This window comes from Lepisosteus oculatus, chromosome 8 (assembly GCF_040954835.1).
Source record: "Lepisosteus oculatus isolate fLepOcu1 chromosome 8, fLepOcu1.hap2, whole genome shotgun sequence".
Taxonomy (NCBI): domain Eukaryota; kingdom Metazoa; phylum Chordata; class Actinopteri; order Semionotiformes; family Lepisosteidae; genus Lepisosteus; species Lepisosteus oculatus.
Genome location: NC_090703.1, coordinates 18131468 through 18150683, shown reverse-complemented (window position 1 = coordinate 18150683; position 19216 = coordinate 18131468). Strand labels below are relative to the sequence as shown.

The 19216-nt window shown below is 37.7% G+C and overlaps 1 protein-coding gene across 5 annotated transcripts in view; it reads right to left on the bottom strand.

Moving 5' to 3' along the window:
• The window catches only part of kif26aa (kinesin family member 26Aa), a 132681-nt gene that overhangs the window by 51546 nt on the left and 61919 nt on the right, over positions 1-19216 (bottom strand). For 4 of the 5 annotated variants that reach the window (XM_015350861.2, XM_015350862.2, XM_015350864.2 and 1 more), the window contains 2 exons: positions 17972-18475; positions 7006-7184 (listed from right to left, as the gene is read on the bottom strand). In XM_015350861.2, coding sequence (XP_015206347.2) covers positions 7006-7184; positions 17972-18475 — 683 coding nt within the window. Of the gene's footprint in view, positions 1-769; positions 888-7005; positions 7185-17971; positions 18476-19216 lie in introns of those variants that run through there. The other variant, XM_015350865.2, reaches the window with a different exon arrangement.

The window sequence follows — 19216 nt, the reverse complement described above, 5'->3', positions numbered from 1 at the left end:
TAGAAAGTTGAACAGAGTTCTTCCTGGAACTGTTTTGGAAAGAAGGATTTAAATTTGGAAGGTTAATTTCCCGATTTTCTGTCTCCTTAAATGGTTTTGTTAAACCTAGAAGAGATAATGGGGGAAGAGAGCTGGAGCCAGTAGCACTATTAACACCATTTATTGGAAAGAGGTAGGGGGAGGGAAAGCTGTGATGTGATCCATCTGGTGGTAGAAGTCAAACAATAGACCCTGAGGACAGGAAGGTTTTGAGTTGCTCCCTTGGGCAATGGATTGGTGACTCCATCAACACCTACACACTGATGATGCTAGACATGTTACTGATAGCTTTTACCTGTCTGCAAGACAGGCAAAATCCGATTCAAATTTATTCTTTTAAATCCAGTAATTTCAATTCAAACTGAAGCTCTTTTAAAAATGAAACAGTAGAAAATCAATTTAAAAGCCGTGTATCTGTATTATTCTCTTGCAATATGCAAGCAAACATCAATCTGTGCAACTCCCAATGTTCGATAAGTCCTATGGTTAAACAACTGAAAAGACACCCCAGCTTTCATTTAATCTAATACAATTTCCCTCTCACTTTCCATCTATCAGTAACTAAACATTTTGTGTGCCACTCACAAAATCATTAAAATGCAGCCCCCCTCTTACTTGTAATTATCAGGCCCTCAAAAAATGATTCAATTTTAAAAGGCATGAAACTTTTCCCAAGTTAGTCCAGTGAAAAGGAATAGAAACCTGTCAAACCCAGACAACAAAGACTTACTTCATCCTCATAGTTGTGCCTTCAGTGTTACCCTCAACAGGTTTGATGCAGTCTGTTTGGTCCTTCAGCCTGAGCCTGCCCACCATCTGCGACTTCTTTCAATCCAGTAAACAAGCTGAACCAGTTACATTTTATCCACTAGCTCTGCTACGGCACTTCAGAAAATAGCCTCCCATTCCCTTTCAGCAGTGGGGCCTAATCTGTTTCGCCAATTTGTTACTGACAAGGATTAAGGCTGTCAGTCAAAATTTGCCAGCCAAACGGATGATTTGCATGTATTTCTCTTTCAGACTGCCTGACTAGCCGGCACAATCTTCAGTGCTGAGTGAGTGAATGTGTGTGACAAGTCATCTCCACACCCTGACCCACCCCCAGCCCTTGTATTAGAACTGGAAACCCAGGCTGGAAAATTCAGAGCAACCCAGATCTCCAAGTAAGTTCTTGGTTTTGATAGATGAGATAAACAACACTTTTTACAAAAAAAAATCTGTCAACTAATGCAAATCTTCTAAAGAAATGTGCTTTAGTATAGTGACACATTTTCTCAAATCTGGTTATCCATAAAAACCTTTGAACACACTGTAAGCCCTGAACGGTTACAGACCTTGAATACTGTTTTTATTTTTTACGGTCTTTATTCCATTTTTCTTCTGAGCATTACTATAGAGGCTTTTAAAACACAAATGACAAGCAAAGCTGCTTGTTTACAGTGCAACTCAGGGGAACAAACAAGTACTGTTTTCAGCTTGTGTCCAGCTCTTTGAAATTGTTTGATTTAAAAGGTTAAAAAAAACCTACCGGTATGGGTACCTTGTACCGAAAGAACAGAATAATGAAAGTGTTTCAGTTAAATGTCAATCTAACAAAGTTCAAGGAGCCATTAAGAGTCCCTCTTGTTAATTTTTGACACTTTCAACAGATCATTCCCTTAAGTCTTTATCTGAAAATTACAGATGTTTTCTTCCTTGCTGTTTGTTAATTCTGCTAAGGCTAGTGTAATTGTCAGAAGTATATTTCTTATAGGCACTACTTATTGGTTTATTTCATACCTTATTAAACATTGTATACTTTGAAACAACTGTTTCAGTTCTTTATGTATAAACTGCAGTGTTGGTTCATCTTCAGGTTTCAGTTATTACCATGCTTGTTTTATATTTATTTTTATTTGAAAAACATTTGTTTCTATGGTTACTTCCCAAGGTCTCCTGTTTAAGAGTACTGTATTTTCAACAAACACCTGTCCTTGGGATTATTATATGGAAATTATAGATTAATCCTTTAACTAGCTTTGCAAAAAGAATTAACCTGTATTATACATTTGGAAGAAAACAGTCCCATGTCCCAATTTTTTCTTTCATAATGCTTCTTCCAGAAAAATAACCAGATATCATACCTGTATACTTTCTAGGACTCTTCTCAGTATGGCAATCAGCAAACTGAATTAAGCTAAACCTTTTTACACCTAACATGAATCAATTTTCCATATGCTGTCAGTAAAAACAGCCTCAACCATGCACTTTTTCTAATGACGTGTGCTTTAATCCAGCTTGCACAGGTATGGAGAATAATTCTGAAAATGATCTTCCACCCATCTGTTTCTGCTGTTCCCGGTGCAATCTTTATGATAAATTAATATATCTGGTGCAATTTGCAGGTACTAATTGAGCAGTCTGATGCGTGGCACAAAAACACATTAGTCATTTAGCAGCCAAGCGCTTGCTGGCTCTGTTGTTTGTCCTGCCTTTTTTATTAAGAATGGAGTGTCAATACGCTAATCATATGCTCAGTCACAGAACAATCAGTGTGCTCAGCGTTAGCAAGCTGCCCCCCCACAAACCCCTATTACAAAAGCATGCACACGCACACAGTTAAAACTGATAAGGAGCCTGGCCTTTTACTAACCTCAATTATAAGGGGGGTGTTTCCTGGTCAGTCTAGTGGGTAGTTGCTCGTCATTGATCAAGTCAGACATTGTTTTAGAAAAAATAAATTAATCCGAAAATAAAGAAGTTTGTAAAAGTAGATCTTAATATACAGCAATCTAAACTAGATGCCCATTCTTTAAGGGTTTTTCACTCTTTGAGAAATCTAAGGGTCGATGCTCTAAATCACTTGAGATCAATGAGTGTAAACAAACGGACAGCTGTGTAAATTCTGTGGCAAAGCTGGACATTATAATTTCACCTAACATGTCACCCAGGATTAGAAACACATAACAACTTTTCAAAAACAACTGTATTTCGCTTCCACTTAAAGCAGCTCTTATGAGTCTCACATCAAAGAAATACTGTGTATAATGAAATTTCCATGTGAATCAGAAGAAAACAGCCGCAGACATCAATTAATAAAATCATTATAAAGGAAAGACTACACACAAAAGTGTTAGGGTAACTATCTCAATATTTATTAACATACCAAAACCATACCTCCTACACATTTTCTGTCAGCTTATAGTGGACACAAAGTTTAAAAAAAGGACCATCTAAAAAACTAATATTACAGAAGATCTATGTGCCACTATAAATGTCTATGTATGGTTTGCCACAGGTAAGAAAAAAATGTGGACATAACATGGTGGCGAAAACTTTATGACTTTAAGCCCTTAAGCAAATAAAGCAAAGAAGAGAATATAACTTCTTTAATGATTATAAATATTTATAAAACAAAACCCACAATATATATCAGATGTCATAGATTTACAGTGCGCAATTGAATCTCATTCTATTGACTTTGAAAGTTGACTTGATTTCCCATCACTTAAAAATATCAAAATAGCCTCACATTTTTCCTTATAACAGTATAATTGCGGAAGACCTTACTTCGTAAAATGTGCAGCGATAGCTACAGATGCCATAGAACAAATTTTCAAGAATCGCTTTCAAAATAAGAGGTAGATGTGCAATGGGGCACATACAGTCAATGAGCCTATTCTGGTGACTGAATCCTTGAGGCACTGCAATAGTCAAATTCTCACAGTGAAATTCACCATTGTTTGGAGAAGCCAATGTGTGGGTTGAGGACAGGAGGGGACAGTGCTCATATACCAGCAGGGGACAAGCTGAGTATGCCACAAAAAAGAAGTGGATCTTGGCACAGGAACTACTCTTTTTAGGTGCTTTTTAAAAAAATAAGCTAAATCTTCTCAGAGCTTCCTGTCATACTTTTCAATGATAAAATAAAATTCACAATCTGTCAAAAAAACAAAGATGAATATGAAACAAGTTATAAAAAATTTCATGATTCATAGAGTTGAGCAATACTCATACTTGTATGAATTATGCAAATGTGTGAAAGTGAGCAACCTGTGGATTATTCCGTTACTTCAGTCAAGACACGTTATATGAAGCATTCTCATGAAAACAGTTTTTATTCAGTTTCAGACAAAAGCTGTGAAAAACCCTAAAGGACTTGTTTCTTTTTTTATGTCTATTTTTCCTATTTTAAGAATGTTATTGACATTGAATAAGGCAAACACAAAGACAGCTCTCAGTCTACATTTTGGTCCTGACAGTGAAGCACACAGGATTCCAGTCTAAAAGAGGATTAGGGGAAAAAGCCCTTTCAGCCTGGCTACATTATCTGGTCATGGGACCCCAGAGTAGCAGAGACGAATCTGAGCCAACAAACCAGGTGAGTAAAGTCAGGCCATGAGAACATGTATTGAGGTAGGAATCCTGTTGTCAGGCTGGTCACATTAGCTTTGTAATTGTACCAGGCATATTTTGTGGCCCCTACTGCCCTTGAGAGATTAGTGGTAAGAGGCTGGATGGAGTTCCACTTCACTGGGGGGTGGGTGGCAGAATGTGCCTCAATCTGTGTAACTGAGATTAACAGATTCTGCATGGAAACAAAATAAACAGATGCCAATAGGGAAAAGGAAAAAAAAACAAAACTAAAAGGATAAACCTCTGTTCAAAGCTGCATGAAATTACTTTGGTTGAAGTTGTTGTCCAACAGGCAAATTAAGTTGGGTTCCAAAAGCTAAACTGCAGAAATAAAATCAGTGCTCGAATATGACTGTTTTTAGAATTTGTTAGTTTTCAGTTCTGGTAAGAGAATTATGGTAGGCCATGTTCAGCAACAAAAAATATTCGCACAAAATGTACAAAAAGTTTCCACAATCACCATTTGAGTAAAGGTGCTTGAAAACTGACTCGTTCTTTGAGGCTCACATTTGCTTTCCTGATGTCTGTTTATTTTCTACATGCAATACTTTTTACGTCACAGTTGAGCTGTTGCCTTTCATAATTAACCATGGTGTATTTTATCATTGTGCCGGAACTCATATAGACTGCGAACTATAAGCTGAAGGACACCTAAGGAATAAGCTGAAAAACCTACATTGTTATTCTATGTCCTTTAAAGAAAAGAGCAAATCAAATTAAGAGTCATGTAGACATTCTACAAGAAAGAACAAAATATTTACTTTGCTGTTAAAAGCATCAGCTGGTTTTTAATTAACAAGGGAATTTTACCACAAACCCATTTGAACATATTGGATTTGCTCGAGCATTATAACTGAATGTCAAATGAAAGGAGCAGATTATGTTTTAGATGGGAGGGGTTATGGATGTGAAAGGGTTTTGAAATTCACTGGTTCCTCAATTCTTTGTCTATGTACAACTAATTTTTCATCTAAATTTCTATTTCCATAGAAGGGGAAAAAAAGAATGATTACTTTTCAACATCTCATACATCAATAACTTTAAAAATGGAAGTGCAAATGTGAGATCCTTCAAAAAAATTGTTTAACCATTGAATTGCACTGTTCTCCTTAATAGCCATAGTTGAAATAATATGTTAACAGAAATTGCACTTTTCTAAAAAGTAGGTTGATGTGATTTTTTTTTTACAAAAGTTCCCGAGCTTTGCATGTGGAAAAATGAATGTTACAATATGCTCTCTTATTTTCAATATTCATCTTCACTCAGGGAGTGAAAAATGAAAAACAGATGAAGGATAATGCCAAGCTCATTTACAGTGTAAATTTAGATTGTGCAGATGATTTGTCTAATGGTTTTAAGTTACACAGGAACTGTATTTTAAAGAAAAGCTAATCCATATATTTAAATCATGAGTGTATGATGGTCAGTACTGAATATTTATGATCATGGTAGTGATTATACATATATTAATTCCTTAAGATGACTTATAACATCATTACGGGACAAAGTAAAAAGTAATCTTCATAGAATAATATACAATAATTTACATTAATAATTCTATAACAGTTTGAAGTTTTAACTTTTAAATTAGATCATTCATGTTGTGCAAGCACAAAAACAAAAAACTGAAATGGAGGTGTGACCTTTTATTAATTTCCTCCCTCTTCCAAGTTTTCCTCAAATTAAAAAAACAGATTCTTCCTAGATTTCCTCTGTGAAAATCATTTTGATTTTTTTTAAAGCAGACCCAAAACAAACAGAGAAATTATAAATCAAGTCGATGAAATTAACCCTAACAATGAACAGGTCAAGCTGTGCCGTCACAGGACATTGCTCATGGTTAACCTGCTTGCTCTTTCACAGGAAGATCCAAGGAGCCGCGCCGCAACCTTTATCACCATCCTTTACTGCTAAGAGACTTTGTTTCATAATTTTCTGCACACTTGAATGTTCTGAATGTTCATAGCTTCTTGTACTTTAACAGAGGACGTGATTTAGTAAGCCAAGTGCTATTACTGAAATACCGCACCATACTGTCATGCTCGACAAATATGACAATGCAGGTCCGTGAGTGACCAGCAATCTTTCCCCTCTTCGAAAGTCTTTCAGCATCCACTGCCATTAAAGGCTAATACATCACCATTATGACGCATCCCTTAGGCACCCATTTATTACATACATGAATACTCCTGTAGAATGCACTAGTGTTCCTTTTGCTATGATATTGTTTCCAAATGACCAGTCGATGCATCTATCACTGCCATTTTACCACATTAGATGGAACTATCATCAATGCTGCACATTCCCAGTGGGAAATAAGAAAAAACAGTGAAGGGATAGCCAAGGGCAAAAGAGAATTTAGAACATGTAATGAGCGGGCCAGGGGAAAATTTTGCAGAATCATGGCAAAGAAGTGAAAAAAAGGAATAAGATAAAGGAGTATAATGAAATGCAAAAGTATCATGTTAGATTTTCACACCATTACCCTAGTCCTGACATGTATTTAAAGTTAATTTAACCAGAGGAAAGCATGCGAAGAACAGGAGCAGACTAAGAACAGCACCTATTTACCTTATGAAGAAGGAAGCAGCTGCAGAGGTTCCTTGGGTGATGGCAGGTGGACCCACTATGTTCTGACCTGCAGGCAAAGGATTGGACTGAGGAGCTGTTTGCATACAGGTATTCACCCTGGTACTGGCAGACTCTGTGCTCAAACTTTCCTTCCCATTTTCTCCTCCTGGGGTTGAAGTCTGTGGAGAAATAAGCACAGCAAACAATTACTGGATTAACAAAATTGTCATCAGAAGTGACCCACTTCTTCTGTCAGGCCCTCTCTTTAGGCAAGATGATAGGGCTTTCTCTATCAATGGCAAATGCCACCAATTTTCAGATTTCCACGCAAACAGAGAACCTGATTATCCATATTTTAGCCCCCTAAATGAAGAATCGCAAAGTATTTGATATGATGTTTTAAATATTGTTTAAAGTTAATGGATATCAAGAACTAAAGGCCATATATTTCCCCAAAATTTTAGAAGGGGGCTTCAAACTGCTTCCATGCAATGTATAGGTTTGCCTGTTAATATGACCTAATTAAAGCTCCTTGCTAATTTTTTAATGTTATTTCACAAAATACATCTAATTGATATCTTACTTTTTATACAAAAATAAGCATACGTTCACTTATCCGTATTAAGGTCTACCTGTCCAGCAGAAGACTCTTCTCAATCTGGCCCTGGTAGTATAAACCTGGGCACTGACACTTCAGAAGCAATAATGAGAAGATGAGTAAGTCCTGCAATTCCTCACATTGGAAAGGTTTACAACCATGACTAGTCATGGACTAGCTCAGTGAGCCTGAACTACTTTGGTTGGGATAATTCACACTTAAACAAGCTGACAAGCATGAAAGAAATGGAAGCGAGACAAACGGAGTGCTCTCATTGCTGCGTTTCTCATTTGGCCACTGGCACAGCTGCTTATCTCTCCTCACTTCTACCTGTCACAAAGGATTTTACAACAGCCCCCTTGCTGGAAGCCACCACTTGCTACATGTGTCCAATATACAACTGGTCCCCCATTACAGGCCTGACTGCATGACAGCCAATGGCACATAAGTGTCACTTTGTTTTTTTTGTCAGGTTTCTCTTCACACATTTTATTTTGCTCATCTTCCTTTTTTTTAAATCATGCAATATTTCAATGCTTCAAAGGGTGTTCAAGTGTTTTGTTGTTTTTTGTTAAGAGACCAACTTTGTTCCACCAGACAACCTGTTGGATAGTTCTGTCGAATCCTGAATCTCAAATGGGTGTCTAAGGGTTTTCATTCTAACTCATAGCTAAACCTTACTAAACTCACTTGTTACTGGCTTAAAGGGACCAACCTGACACCTTGTTTCCTTCTTCTTGAGGTGCTGCTTTAAAGAGTCCTTGAAAACCTGCAAATACTGTATATTGGCACCTCCAGGGCAAGGAATGGACATCCATGTGCTTGAAGAAGAGTTTTTATCTAAACTACCATGTACTATAATTAAAACTCACTCTCAAATTAACAAAAAAATACCTCCACCATTCTTTTTTCTAGAGACATACCTTTTTGAAGTGTTCAGAAAAAAAATAAAATGCTTTCAATTCCAGAACAAAATGTGTGCTAAATAACAGGGTGAGCAGAAGAACTATCATAAAGCCATCAGCTTTGGAGAACTCAAAAGTTCACAAATTGCTGAGACATAGACTAACTGTTTAACTCAATGCAAATTGCCATAATGCTATGATTTCCTCATTGCTTGCAATTACCAGAATCTACTGAAAAAACAATTTTAAAAACTAAGCACTAAACTGATTCAAAGCTGAGAAGTGAATAGTTGTTTTTAAATGAGCAGTCCAATTGCAATTTAATCTGGACGCATGTTTTTCAGATGTAACACTGCCGATTAAGTTGAAGTTCCTTCTTTTTTTCCCTTTAAAGCCAATCTGGATTAATGTTAATGGGGCCAGCACATGGTGCAGGGGATTATCAGCACAGCAACTGCTGAACAAGTCGTTAAATTGATTATTCAACAATTTCACTGTTTGTACACGGTGGCTAATAGGATTACAGCTGGATATCTCATCAGTCTATAGCAAAAAGATGACAATAGGAAATAAAACGCTGATGTTCCTGAAGATCTGCCAATGGCAGGACAATGATTTTTTCCCCAGACATACATCTTATTCTACGTGCAGCAACTTTAACATTAGAGCGACATTCGACTTCTTTTACTATATTACCTTGTGGGATCCATCTCATTTCTTTGCTATAATAAATGACACTTGGATCCTTGTATAAATATATAGCAGCAATAAAGCTACCAGAAAAAAAACACAGGCAATACAATGGATGAGTGTATCTTGGAGAAAAATAAAAGAATCCTTTTTTTACATGCCGCAGGGAGTAATATGTACTCAGGCACTGAGTGATAGCCCATTTTATTATTCTCTGCAAAATAACTGTCTTATTAACATAATCTTCAAGTCAAGCAAGGCAAATTGATTACGGAAAGAATATAATAACTAAAGCAAATGCATATCCTCTCATTAACCAAGTGAACATTAAAATGGCATTTCAAGACCCTGAAAGATAAAAGCTGTTATTTTTCCATTTATTAACTGATTAACATTACAAATTAGTTTTTTTCCCAAGTGTTAGTTTGTTTTTGTTTTTAATTTTACAAGTTGTGGCTACTATCTAGAAAACAGATTTTACTTCTAAATTGCATTTGTGTATCCAAAGAACATTAGTCACAGGATTTCCCATTTGAATAGTAAGCACAATGGAAATGGAAATTGGTTTGCACCACAAAATGAACAAAAAAAGTTCAATAGTGCTTTGAATACATGCAATTGGAAAAATAAACTTCCGACAGTTCTAAACAATACAAATATTCATGATATACATTCATCTTTTGCTTCAAACCTAGCTATTCTGGGCCTGTAATATTCATTCCAACCATTTAAGTTTTGTTAAAAAATCATTTCACTGACTTCTCTTCATCTCACACCCAGTCCGACTGTCGTTATCGTCTTGTTGTATGAAAGAATTCCATCAAGATCGTCTGGATCTTTTCTGAAGTTAAAAGTGTATTTAAAAAATTTAAAAAAAACTTTGAACACTGCTAAACAGTTTTTTGCTTAATGAAATTATGTGTAAAAACTGTCTTTGCACTGAATATTAAAGTAAATTGAGGTAAAAACTCAACATTCTTTGCATGCACACAGTCATGATGAAAGAGAAGGATAAGCAAAAAGACTAAAATCCTATAATCAAGCACACATCAAAGTTAAAAGATAATGATAAATTAGACTGCTAATTGAGTCTCAACAGTCTAAAGAGTCCTATAGCAATGCTGGATCTCACATGCTACATCACATGTTGTCTTTATTGTCTAAACATAGACTCTCACCTGTCCAATCAGTGTAGTCAAATGCTAGTCTGAAGCAAAACAGGGTGTTAAAACCTATTCACAAGGGCACCGGGTTAACAAGAAACAAAGGAAAGAAAGAATGGAAGGCTGCCAATAGCAATCAGCCATCTTCCTCTTGGGAGCCAGGAGGTCTTAGGCTACTTTTCTTGCCTTAAAAGCTGCAGAGCCTCAGAAAGAAAAAGGGTCCTGTGTCCCCTGTCTGTTAATTAGGCCGGCAATGTTAGCTGTGCTGGGTGTCCAACGTCCATTCCTGGCTTAGCCGCTGGTAATGAGACTCTGTTACAGATCAAGTCCCTTCTGTCTGCTCCTGATTTCAGAAGGCTCTACAGACACCAGTCTTATACTCCCGCTGTTGCAGACAATTACAGGCCAAAGGGGTGCATTCCCCTCATCAGACCTTTGGCAGTAAAAGGGCAGCCTATCTTAGCTCTTGCACCTACAGGGGATACCCAGCAACCTTTGATCCCAGTGGGCATTGTACATTATTACCAAGAGGCGAATTAATTTGCATTATTTTAATCTACAGTCGTCTTGTGCTGATCATGAGTTTTCATAAATAGGGTTCCATTTGAAGGTGAAACAGGTTTAAGTTATGAAGGACTTTACACCATTGCTAACATGAAAATCTAATATATTGCCTATGTATAAAAATGCATTTGCTGTTGTGGTGCAAACGCAAGTGGTATTTATTTTGGATCCCAGATGAAATAGAAGAGCTTAACCACAAAAGAAAGCACATTAATGCAAGAAGGACTACTGCTGTATATATAATAGTCTGTTTAGTTTTTGAAGGAAAAAAAAATAAATAAATGTCACAAAGATTAAAAAAAATCAACTAAGTTTAATTTGCTTTGATTGGCAGCTTTACGGTTGCCAAGATAGGCTCAGACTCCAACACAACCTTGAGTAGGATGATGAAGTTAGAAAAGAGATGGATGGATGATTTTACTCAGATCACATTTTCTACAGCACTCACATAAAGGGAAATTTGGTTATTTTCCTCCATGTAATAAAGCTTGCAATGGTAGGCAGAACACCTGGTAGAGCCCTATCCACTCTGATTTAGCCTCATGAAATGAAGCTACCCACTTACTATCACTGACCATAACCCTGGCACAAATTGCTGTGTCTATTTGGGTAATTCCATTTGAAGACAAAAGTGTGAAAAATTAAACATTTAACTTGTCACTTTAAGGTTCACAAAAAATGTGTTCAAGGTGCTGATAGTAAAGTTGAAACTGACAATTTTCAACTTAAAAACAAAACAGGTTTAGTAATTAAAAGAATTTTGAAAACCGAGTATTTTGAAAATTTTGAAAAAAAGGATAAAATAAACAATTATAGAGAGAGAGAGTGCTTGAACACACCGCAGTGGCCTCAGGTGACAAAAGAAAGTCTCTGAGGGAAAACATGGAATAATTATTAAAAGCGAATTTGCTTCTCCCCAAGCTCCATGGCTGGCTGCCACCTCAAGCCAGCTGTACAGTAGCAGACACTGACACAGATGGCCATCAGCACCTTGTGAACCAGAAGCCAAGAAAGGTCACCTGATGGAAAAACTAGGGAAGGAATACTCCGAACAGTATCAACTGCCCACCAAGACAATTTCAGACATAACCTCTGGGTGACAACAGTCTCTCTACAGGAGACATTAAATGTTAGAAAATGCAGTGTGGTTGAGGCATCTTTAAGCATAATTTATTGGACTTTTATTTTATATTTCTTGTTGCACATATTCTTATATACATGTGACATGATATAATATTGTTTCATGCTGCTTGTACTATTATATATCATGCTAAATGACAATTAAAGAAAACAAAAAGAAGTTAATCAACCACTAATCCCCGCCCTCAAAAGGCTAGATTTTCAGGGAGATCAGATCCCTTTTAAGGTGTAGGACAAAGAAGAACCTTCTAAGAGCCTTCTAATATGCAAATAGCATATTTCCTTGAGAAGGAAATACAATTGTAAACTTTTTTACTGTCATCCCCTTCTTTACTTGCCAGGGCTAAAAATAAGGTTTCTGTGTAATTCCAATTTATTTTGAAAGAGGACTACATTGTAAAGAAGTCCTATGTTAAAATGCAATATTTTATTCAAAACCTGGGTCTAGACTGACACAAGAGTGAGCTTGATCCTGTAAACGTCAGCAAAAACTGAAGAGAACAAAATAACTACTTTGATTGCATATGTGTTCAGATACATGAACCCAATACTTGGTGGAAGCATTGTTTCACAGAAATTACAGCAGAAAGTCTTTTTAGATCATTTTTTACCAGCTTTATACACTTGCTTGGTGCAATTCTGCCCTTTCTTCCTTGTAGATTTGCTCAATATCTCTCAATTTTGCTTGGGGTTCTCCAATGGAAAGAGAATTTCATATATTTTAACAGATTCGTGTCAGAGATTTGACAGGGACACTCAAGGCTGTTCAGAGCTGTGGTAGCTCAGACGGTAAGGGTGTCTAGTTCCTGACCAGAAGGTTCTGGGTTCAATCCCAGGTAGGGGCAAGTTATGCATCTTGCTCTTATTCCTTCCAGAAAGCTCCCAGGTCCATCAGTCTGCTTTCCAAATAAGTAATCCTTCCAGGGGTAATAGGCCGGCTGGAGCGTGATGCTGACCCCATCACCTCCACCTCTAGTGTCAGACAGTTGAGAAAAAAGGCTGTGGGCTTTTATGGCCTGAAAAAGGGACCTAGCCTACCTCCCTCAAAGATGTTCAATTTCTTATTCTTAAACCACTTAAGTTTCGCTTTGGCCATTTGCACTGGGCCATTGCCCTGCTAAAAGGTGAATGTTTGTCCCAATTTTAGGTTTTAACCAGGTTTTTCTCTAAGATTTTACAGCCACTTTCTCATAAGTCTTGACATAAGTTCTAACCCCCGCTAAAACGATACAGAACATAATGCTGCCACTACCAAGCTTGACAGTATGGATGGTGCGGATTAAGTGATATGCTGCAATGGGTCATCAGACGTAAACCTCTGTATTTAGCCCAAAAAGTTATAATTAGTCCAAAACTTGCCATACCTATGCAGCATCAAATACAGTAGGTGCTTTATTGGAAACCCCATGTGGGATTTGAGACTTTTCACCAGTTCCACACAAGCCATCTTTGTGGCATGATGGGGACATTGCTGATTCATGGACATTCTTTACCATCTAGGCTACTGAACTGTTTTAAAGTCATATTGGCAACCATGACCAGTAACCTCCTTGTCTGGATGTTCAGTTTTGAAGGATAGCCTGATCTGGGTGACTTCCACTTCTTAATGACAGAATTTACAGTGCTCAAGGAGATGTTAGTGTTCATGTTTTAATCTCCTTTTTTGCACGATATGTGTTTTCATACAACAATATCCCTGACTTATTCTTAAAGTGTCTGGGTCTTCGTGGTTGAACCTTTGTTTGAAATTCACTACCTGAGAAATTATCATCACATAAACAGGTATTTTTAATTCTGAAATCTTTTTGCTTTTTACTTTGAATGTGTGAAGTAGGTTGTGTACATGATAATTGATCAAAGAGTCATGATGATGTAAATTTTAAAGTGATGAAATGTAAAAAATATGCTAGGATTTAAATATGTTTTCACATTTAGATGTAAGGATCTGTTTCAAAATAATATTATCTTGATAATAATTTTAAATTGTCTGGGTAAATTTCTGCAATCTGTTTCAAAGTAATTTCAACAATGAAAAATTCTAACAGGAGAAAGCATAAGAGTTAAACCACAGCAGTGCAGTTTTATTTCCATAACACTGACTGTAGCTCCCAGTTTAAGATTGCCCTCCACTGTCAGAAACCAAATGCTCTGTGAGATTTAGAAAAAATAATCCATGAAGCAGAATGTGTGCAGCCTTCCAATTAAATCTCCCAGATGGATGTCAAGGGCTCTTTTCACTTCAGGTGAGCCTCCAGTTCCATCTGTTGGCTTTTTCTCCTTTCTTCAAACCAAAACCACAGAAATTTTCCAGGCCTTTGGGTTCTCCCAACAAATTTCTAAGTTGCTCCATTAATTTCTGTACAATAATGATGCCTCAGGCCTCCTAGCTTAGACTTCTCTCCAAAGCATTGTTTGTAACCAGAGCTCACTCCCTCTTTGTCTAATTGCAGTCTTTCACTTTCCCTGAAGTAATCAAGTTTGTTTCATGAATTAAACTGGCAGGCATTTAATAATAAACCCACTCCCCCCAGCATTTCAGGTTTGTTACATCTCTGAAACATCTTTTAATAAAAGAAAAGTATTTAAAACTTACACAAAAAAGTTTCAGAGGAACCTTTATTAAATATCCTGAAGGAGTCTACTCATCTCGGAGGACAAATGCATCTTAGAATGTGGATAGACTTTTCTTTCTGCTTGTACAATCCAATGTGACTTTCATCACTGGAAATCTCTTGGCTAAAAAGCTAGCAGTCTTGCTCTTTTAGAAAATCGGCTTGGTTTTCACTGTTTGTACACTGTTAAAATATTAGCTGGTTAAATTATAACTGTCACTGATATTTGTTCCTTACTCACTTTCAAAATCTTTCAATTCTTTCAGCAGAAGATGTTTACTATGTGCTGTTGTCTGATGGTTATTCAGAGCTTCATTTTTTGCTCAGTGTTTAGCCCGATATTTGTCAGGTCATTACTCTCTGAAGAGGTGGTAATGGAAACCACAGCTCCATCAGTCCATCAACAAATACGCTACAGAGATAGAGGGAGAGAGTTGTCAGTTACAGAGCCACTCTATGTCAAATTAAAATGAACATCATGTAAAATAAGAGAATTATCCAGTGTATGTTATCCTCTGTGCCAGACACTCTATGAGGCAGGAGGACAATACCTGAGATGCAGATATGTTTATTTCTGAGCCAGAGTACCTGCAGATTTGTTTCAGTTGTGCCATCAAGGTTGCAGATTTTGATTTGACAAGGATCTGTATCCTAGTTGCACTATTCCATCAACAGTCCTGTCACCGAGTGAACATCCTACCATAGGGGTCACCAGAAGTTCAGTGCCTTTCCATCCTTGGCCTATCATTCCATAATCATTTGCAACATGCTGTGGTGTGCTGTGTTTTTCTTTGGTCTACTTTAGGTTATGTGGTAATAACCTTTGGGAAGTAGACTGTAACCTTCAGCATATGACAATATGGTCATCAAGTTATACAAAGAAATGAATTGATGATTCAGAGTGAACACTCACAAGAAGTGGGAAAGCAGTGCAGTTTTTATATTCCTTTTTTATTATATTTATTTCAGAATTTTTTTAATCCTGAAGGCCCACCTCTTTCTCCTTTTACCTTCAAAATAAAATAACATATAAAAACTGTTTAGAGTCTACATACCTGATTTGTGTTTTTTTATTACATTGTTTAAAGAAAGCACTTTGGTCTGCCACAGGACTTTTGACTAGGAACAGTATACAAAGAATCTGGAAACTAAAAAAGGCTGTGCACAGCATTATGCCATTTCAAAAGAAAATCACATTTCACTGCTATAGTGACAGAGAAGCCTGTTCCATTTAATAGCCTGAAAAAAAGCAGGGGTGGTAGCTGATTGCTGGGTATACAGTTGGCACCCTCTGAGGAATCTAGCAGGCTTGCGCCAAACCACACCGAGGTTTGATCAGGTGCTCCTTGCACAAGCAAAAGTACCTCCAAACCAGCACAGAGCCAATCTCATTTTATGGCTTTGTCATGCTCTTTAAGTCTTGACTGAGGCAGAAACCAGAACGCCTTGGCCTAATCTGTAAGGCAATACCCATCCTTTAATAATGCATGAGTTTTCCCCAATTTAAAATGAGGATCATATGGGAAAACAAAAAATAAATTTAACTTCTTCTTCAACCTAACCCCTCCCCCACCAGCCACCAAAAGCTTGACTGAGAGGGGTAAATATTTTATTCACTAATGCTTTAATGCAGTGTTTCCTTAAAAACAGACAGTTTTTTTAAACCATTTACTGATCATGCAGAAATGGTCCCCACCCCACATTACCAGTATTAGTAATCTCCCCTTCTAATCAATGATTACTGCTCACTCTGGAAAATTACCTCAGCTTTGACTTGCGCTTCCATTTACATATCCAATAATCTTGTCATTGATTTATGCGCCGGCACCCCCTCATTATATGTCCATTACAGCCGGAGTACTGATACAAAATCGATACACAGACGGAATGGAAGGAAAACTCAGCCAAATGAATTTAAAGGACATAGATTTTCAGCTATGGCCCTTTTATTATGGACTGTCAGCAGGAATATATCCAAAGGCATTTAACAGCTGCATCTCTAAATTTACTGAAAAAGCCAGTGCTCGTTTTGTATACAAGTACCCCATTGCACATTAGAAATTCCAAAGCCCCTGTGACTGCTAGCAAGATATTGTCTGCTAATATGACATATTTTCCTGTTTCAGGGAAGACTAGAGATTATATTTTGTCTGGAAACATGATGTATCAGGACTCAAATAACATCTGTGGATAGAATATATTTAATCATGTCTTGTAGGAAGACAGGCAGAGAGGATTGAAACTGTTGTGAAACTTTCATCATTAAAAAATTTCCAGGCTCAGAAAATCTCCCATACATCTCGTCATGTGCTAACCTTACCATCACACACTTGATTGTACAACCCTCGTACACTAGACATGTTTCTATCATCATTTATATTGGTCAATGACAGAAAGGGGAGGCCAGAACTGGTAAAGTCCTTGGGTTAAGGAAATGCACTTATATCCATCGTCTTCCTGCTTTCTCCATATTTCAGCTTAATCAAACCTAACACCAGTTACATGAACTTCAGCAATGTGATTCTGGAGGTTCAGTCACACCTCCGTGTTCATTGGTGCACAACAAATCATTTATTCAACAAGATGGTTAGACGTGGATTTTAATGCATTATTTGTCCTGTCATCTTTGATGGGCCCGGGCCTTGAACTGAGAATGAGAAGGGATATGATCACGACACCCTACAGCACTGTCATAACTTATCTCATAAAGAAACCAAATAGAAATTAAGTCAAAATGAGTGTTTATTATATAAAGGGAGAAAAGGCTAGGCATCTCCTTAGCAGCCAATAGCCATAAGAAAGCAATCTTTTGCAAACTGAAAAGGATGTCATAAGATTAGTAAAGTAGTTGTGTGAAACCCAGTAACAGCAAGGGTTTAAGGTTTCATATCACCAGCTGAGTTCAATTAACAAAGACTCCAAATGGACAGGAACTTTATGTGTTAGCGCTCCTGAGAAATTTCTAATCTTTTGATTTCATTGCTGTTTCTCTTCACAGGATCTATATACCTATATTCCTATTCTCCCCAGTTAATCATTTTAAGACAAAAAAAACAAATCTTCAAATGAAAAGCCTCTTTCTCAACATTGATACAACAGATGAAAGGATGAGTTATGAACAGGTTGTGAAAGGCAATGGCAAAACAAATAAAACGATTGCCTACAACTGATGTTCCTAGACCAAGTGTTGTAAGATTTAGTCAACTATGATTTAGGATTTACATCTGACTAAAAAGTGCCTAGCTATGGAAAAGGATTTGTGTGAATTGTAATTCACAGAAGAAAAAGACCTACCAGATATGCCTGAGGAAGGAAGTTGTTGACTCTGGAAATGCTCCACATGCCCTCTAGGTACTGTTGTGCTTGGATGGTGACAGAACTCAGCGTGCTGGTCAGGGCTCCTGTCCCTACAGTCACCTGGACACTGGACTTGGGGATGTTGCTCACCCCCTGTGGCCAGCCCAAACCTTTCCTTCTGTCTGCAGTGGAAAGGACAGAATGAGACTTTCCAGGTTGCTTGCCCGGCTGCATGGTCCAGTCCTTTGTAGAGGAGAGAGTGACCAAGCTCTGGGGTCCAGCTCTTTGGGGGATGCTGGAAAAGGCGCTGCAAGGTGGGAGGTCCGGCATGTCTTTTGTGCCCACCTGGGCAAGAGCTTGGACCATCTGGAGAGCTTCGTGTCTCAGCTGGTTGAGGTGTGCTGCACAGATTTCACAGCGACTTTCATCCTCATTCCGGCCTCTCTGTGAATACTCAGGCACTTGGAGCTTGTCGAAAAGGAAAGCAGCAAAGCCTGGATCCTGAAAAGAGAGTTTGCAGTGTCACAATGAGGCTACATGTACTCAATAATGTGGAAAATTAACAATACAGCAACACAAGGGTTAACATAAGCAGCTTTCCTGCTATCTTGTTTCAATATTCTACCAAATCTAGAGATTTTCTTTTCTGTCCTTTGAGTAGCAGGGTCACTCAGCATATTCTCAAGCCTTCTGCCCTTGTGAATATCCAAAAAGGTTTTCTCTCTTCATCCCAGCATAACTGCTTGCTGACCTATAGGGCATAAGTTATTTAGACTGAGATAGAATCCTTTCAGCCATAGCTAGAGACAATCAAATTGTAAATGTTTGTGCCAATTGCACAGCAGTTACCTAAGTATAGTGAAAGGCTAATTTAGGAAAAATAAAAACAACTGAAGCTAGAACACAGATAGCTGGGGGTAGAGGTACAGAAATTAAGTCTGACAAGCCAGATTAAATGTAATGATTCCTAAGGAAATCTCATCTTATCCTCTTCATGACTACACGGTTGGGTTTTAGCTTTAGTTGTGTTATAGTCAAATCCTTTGTAACAGGTGAACCTGCATTAGTGCTTCACACATCACTGGCCCTGATGGCCTCCAGCAGTGCTCTGAAGTAGGGTCAGTTGACATGTCGCAAAGGGATGCTGCTGTTTGCACCCTCATTAGATCTCTAGCCACCCTACCAACTGACTGACTGGCACTTTCAATCCGGGGGGAGGACAGATCCACTGAATCATCTCTT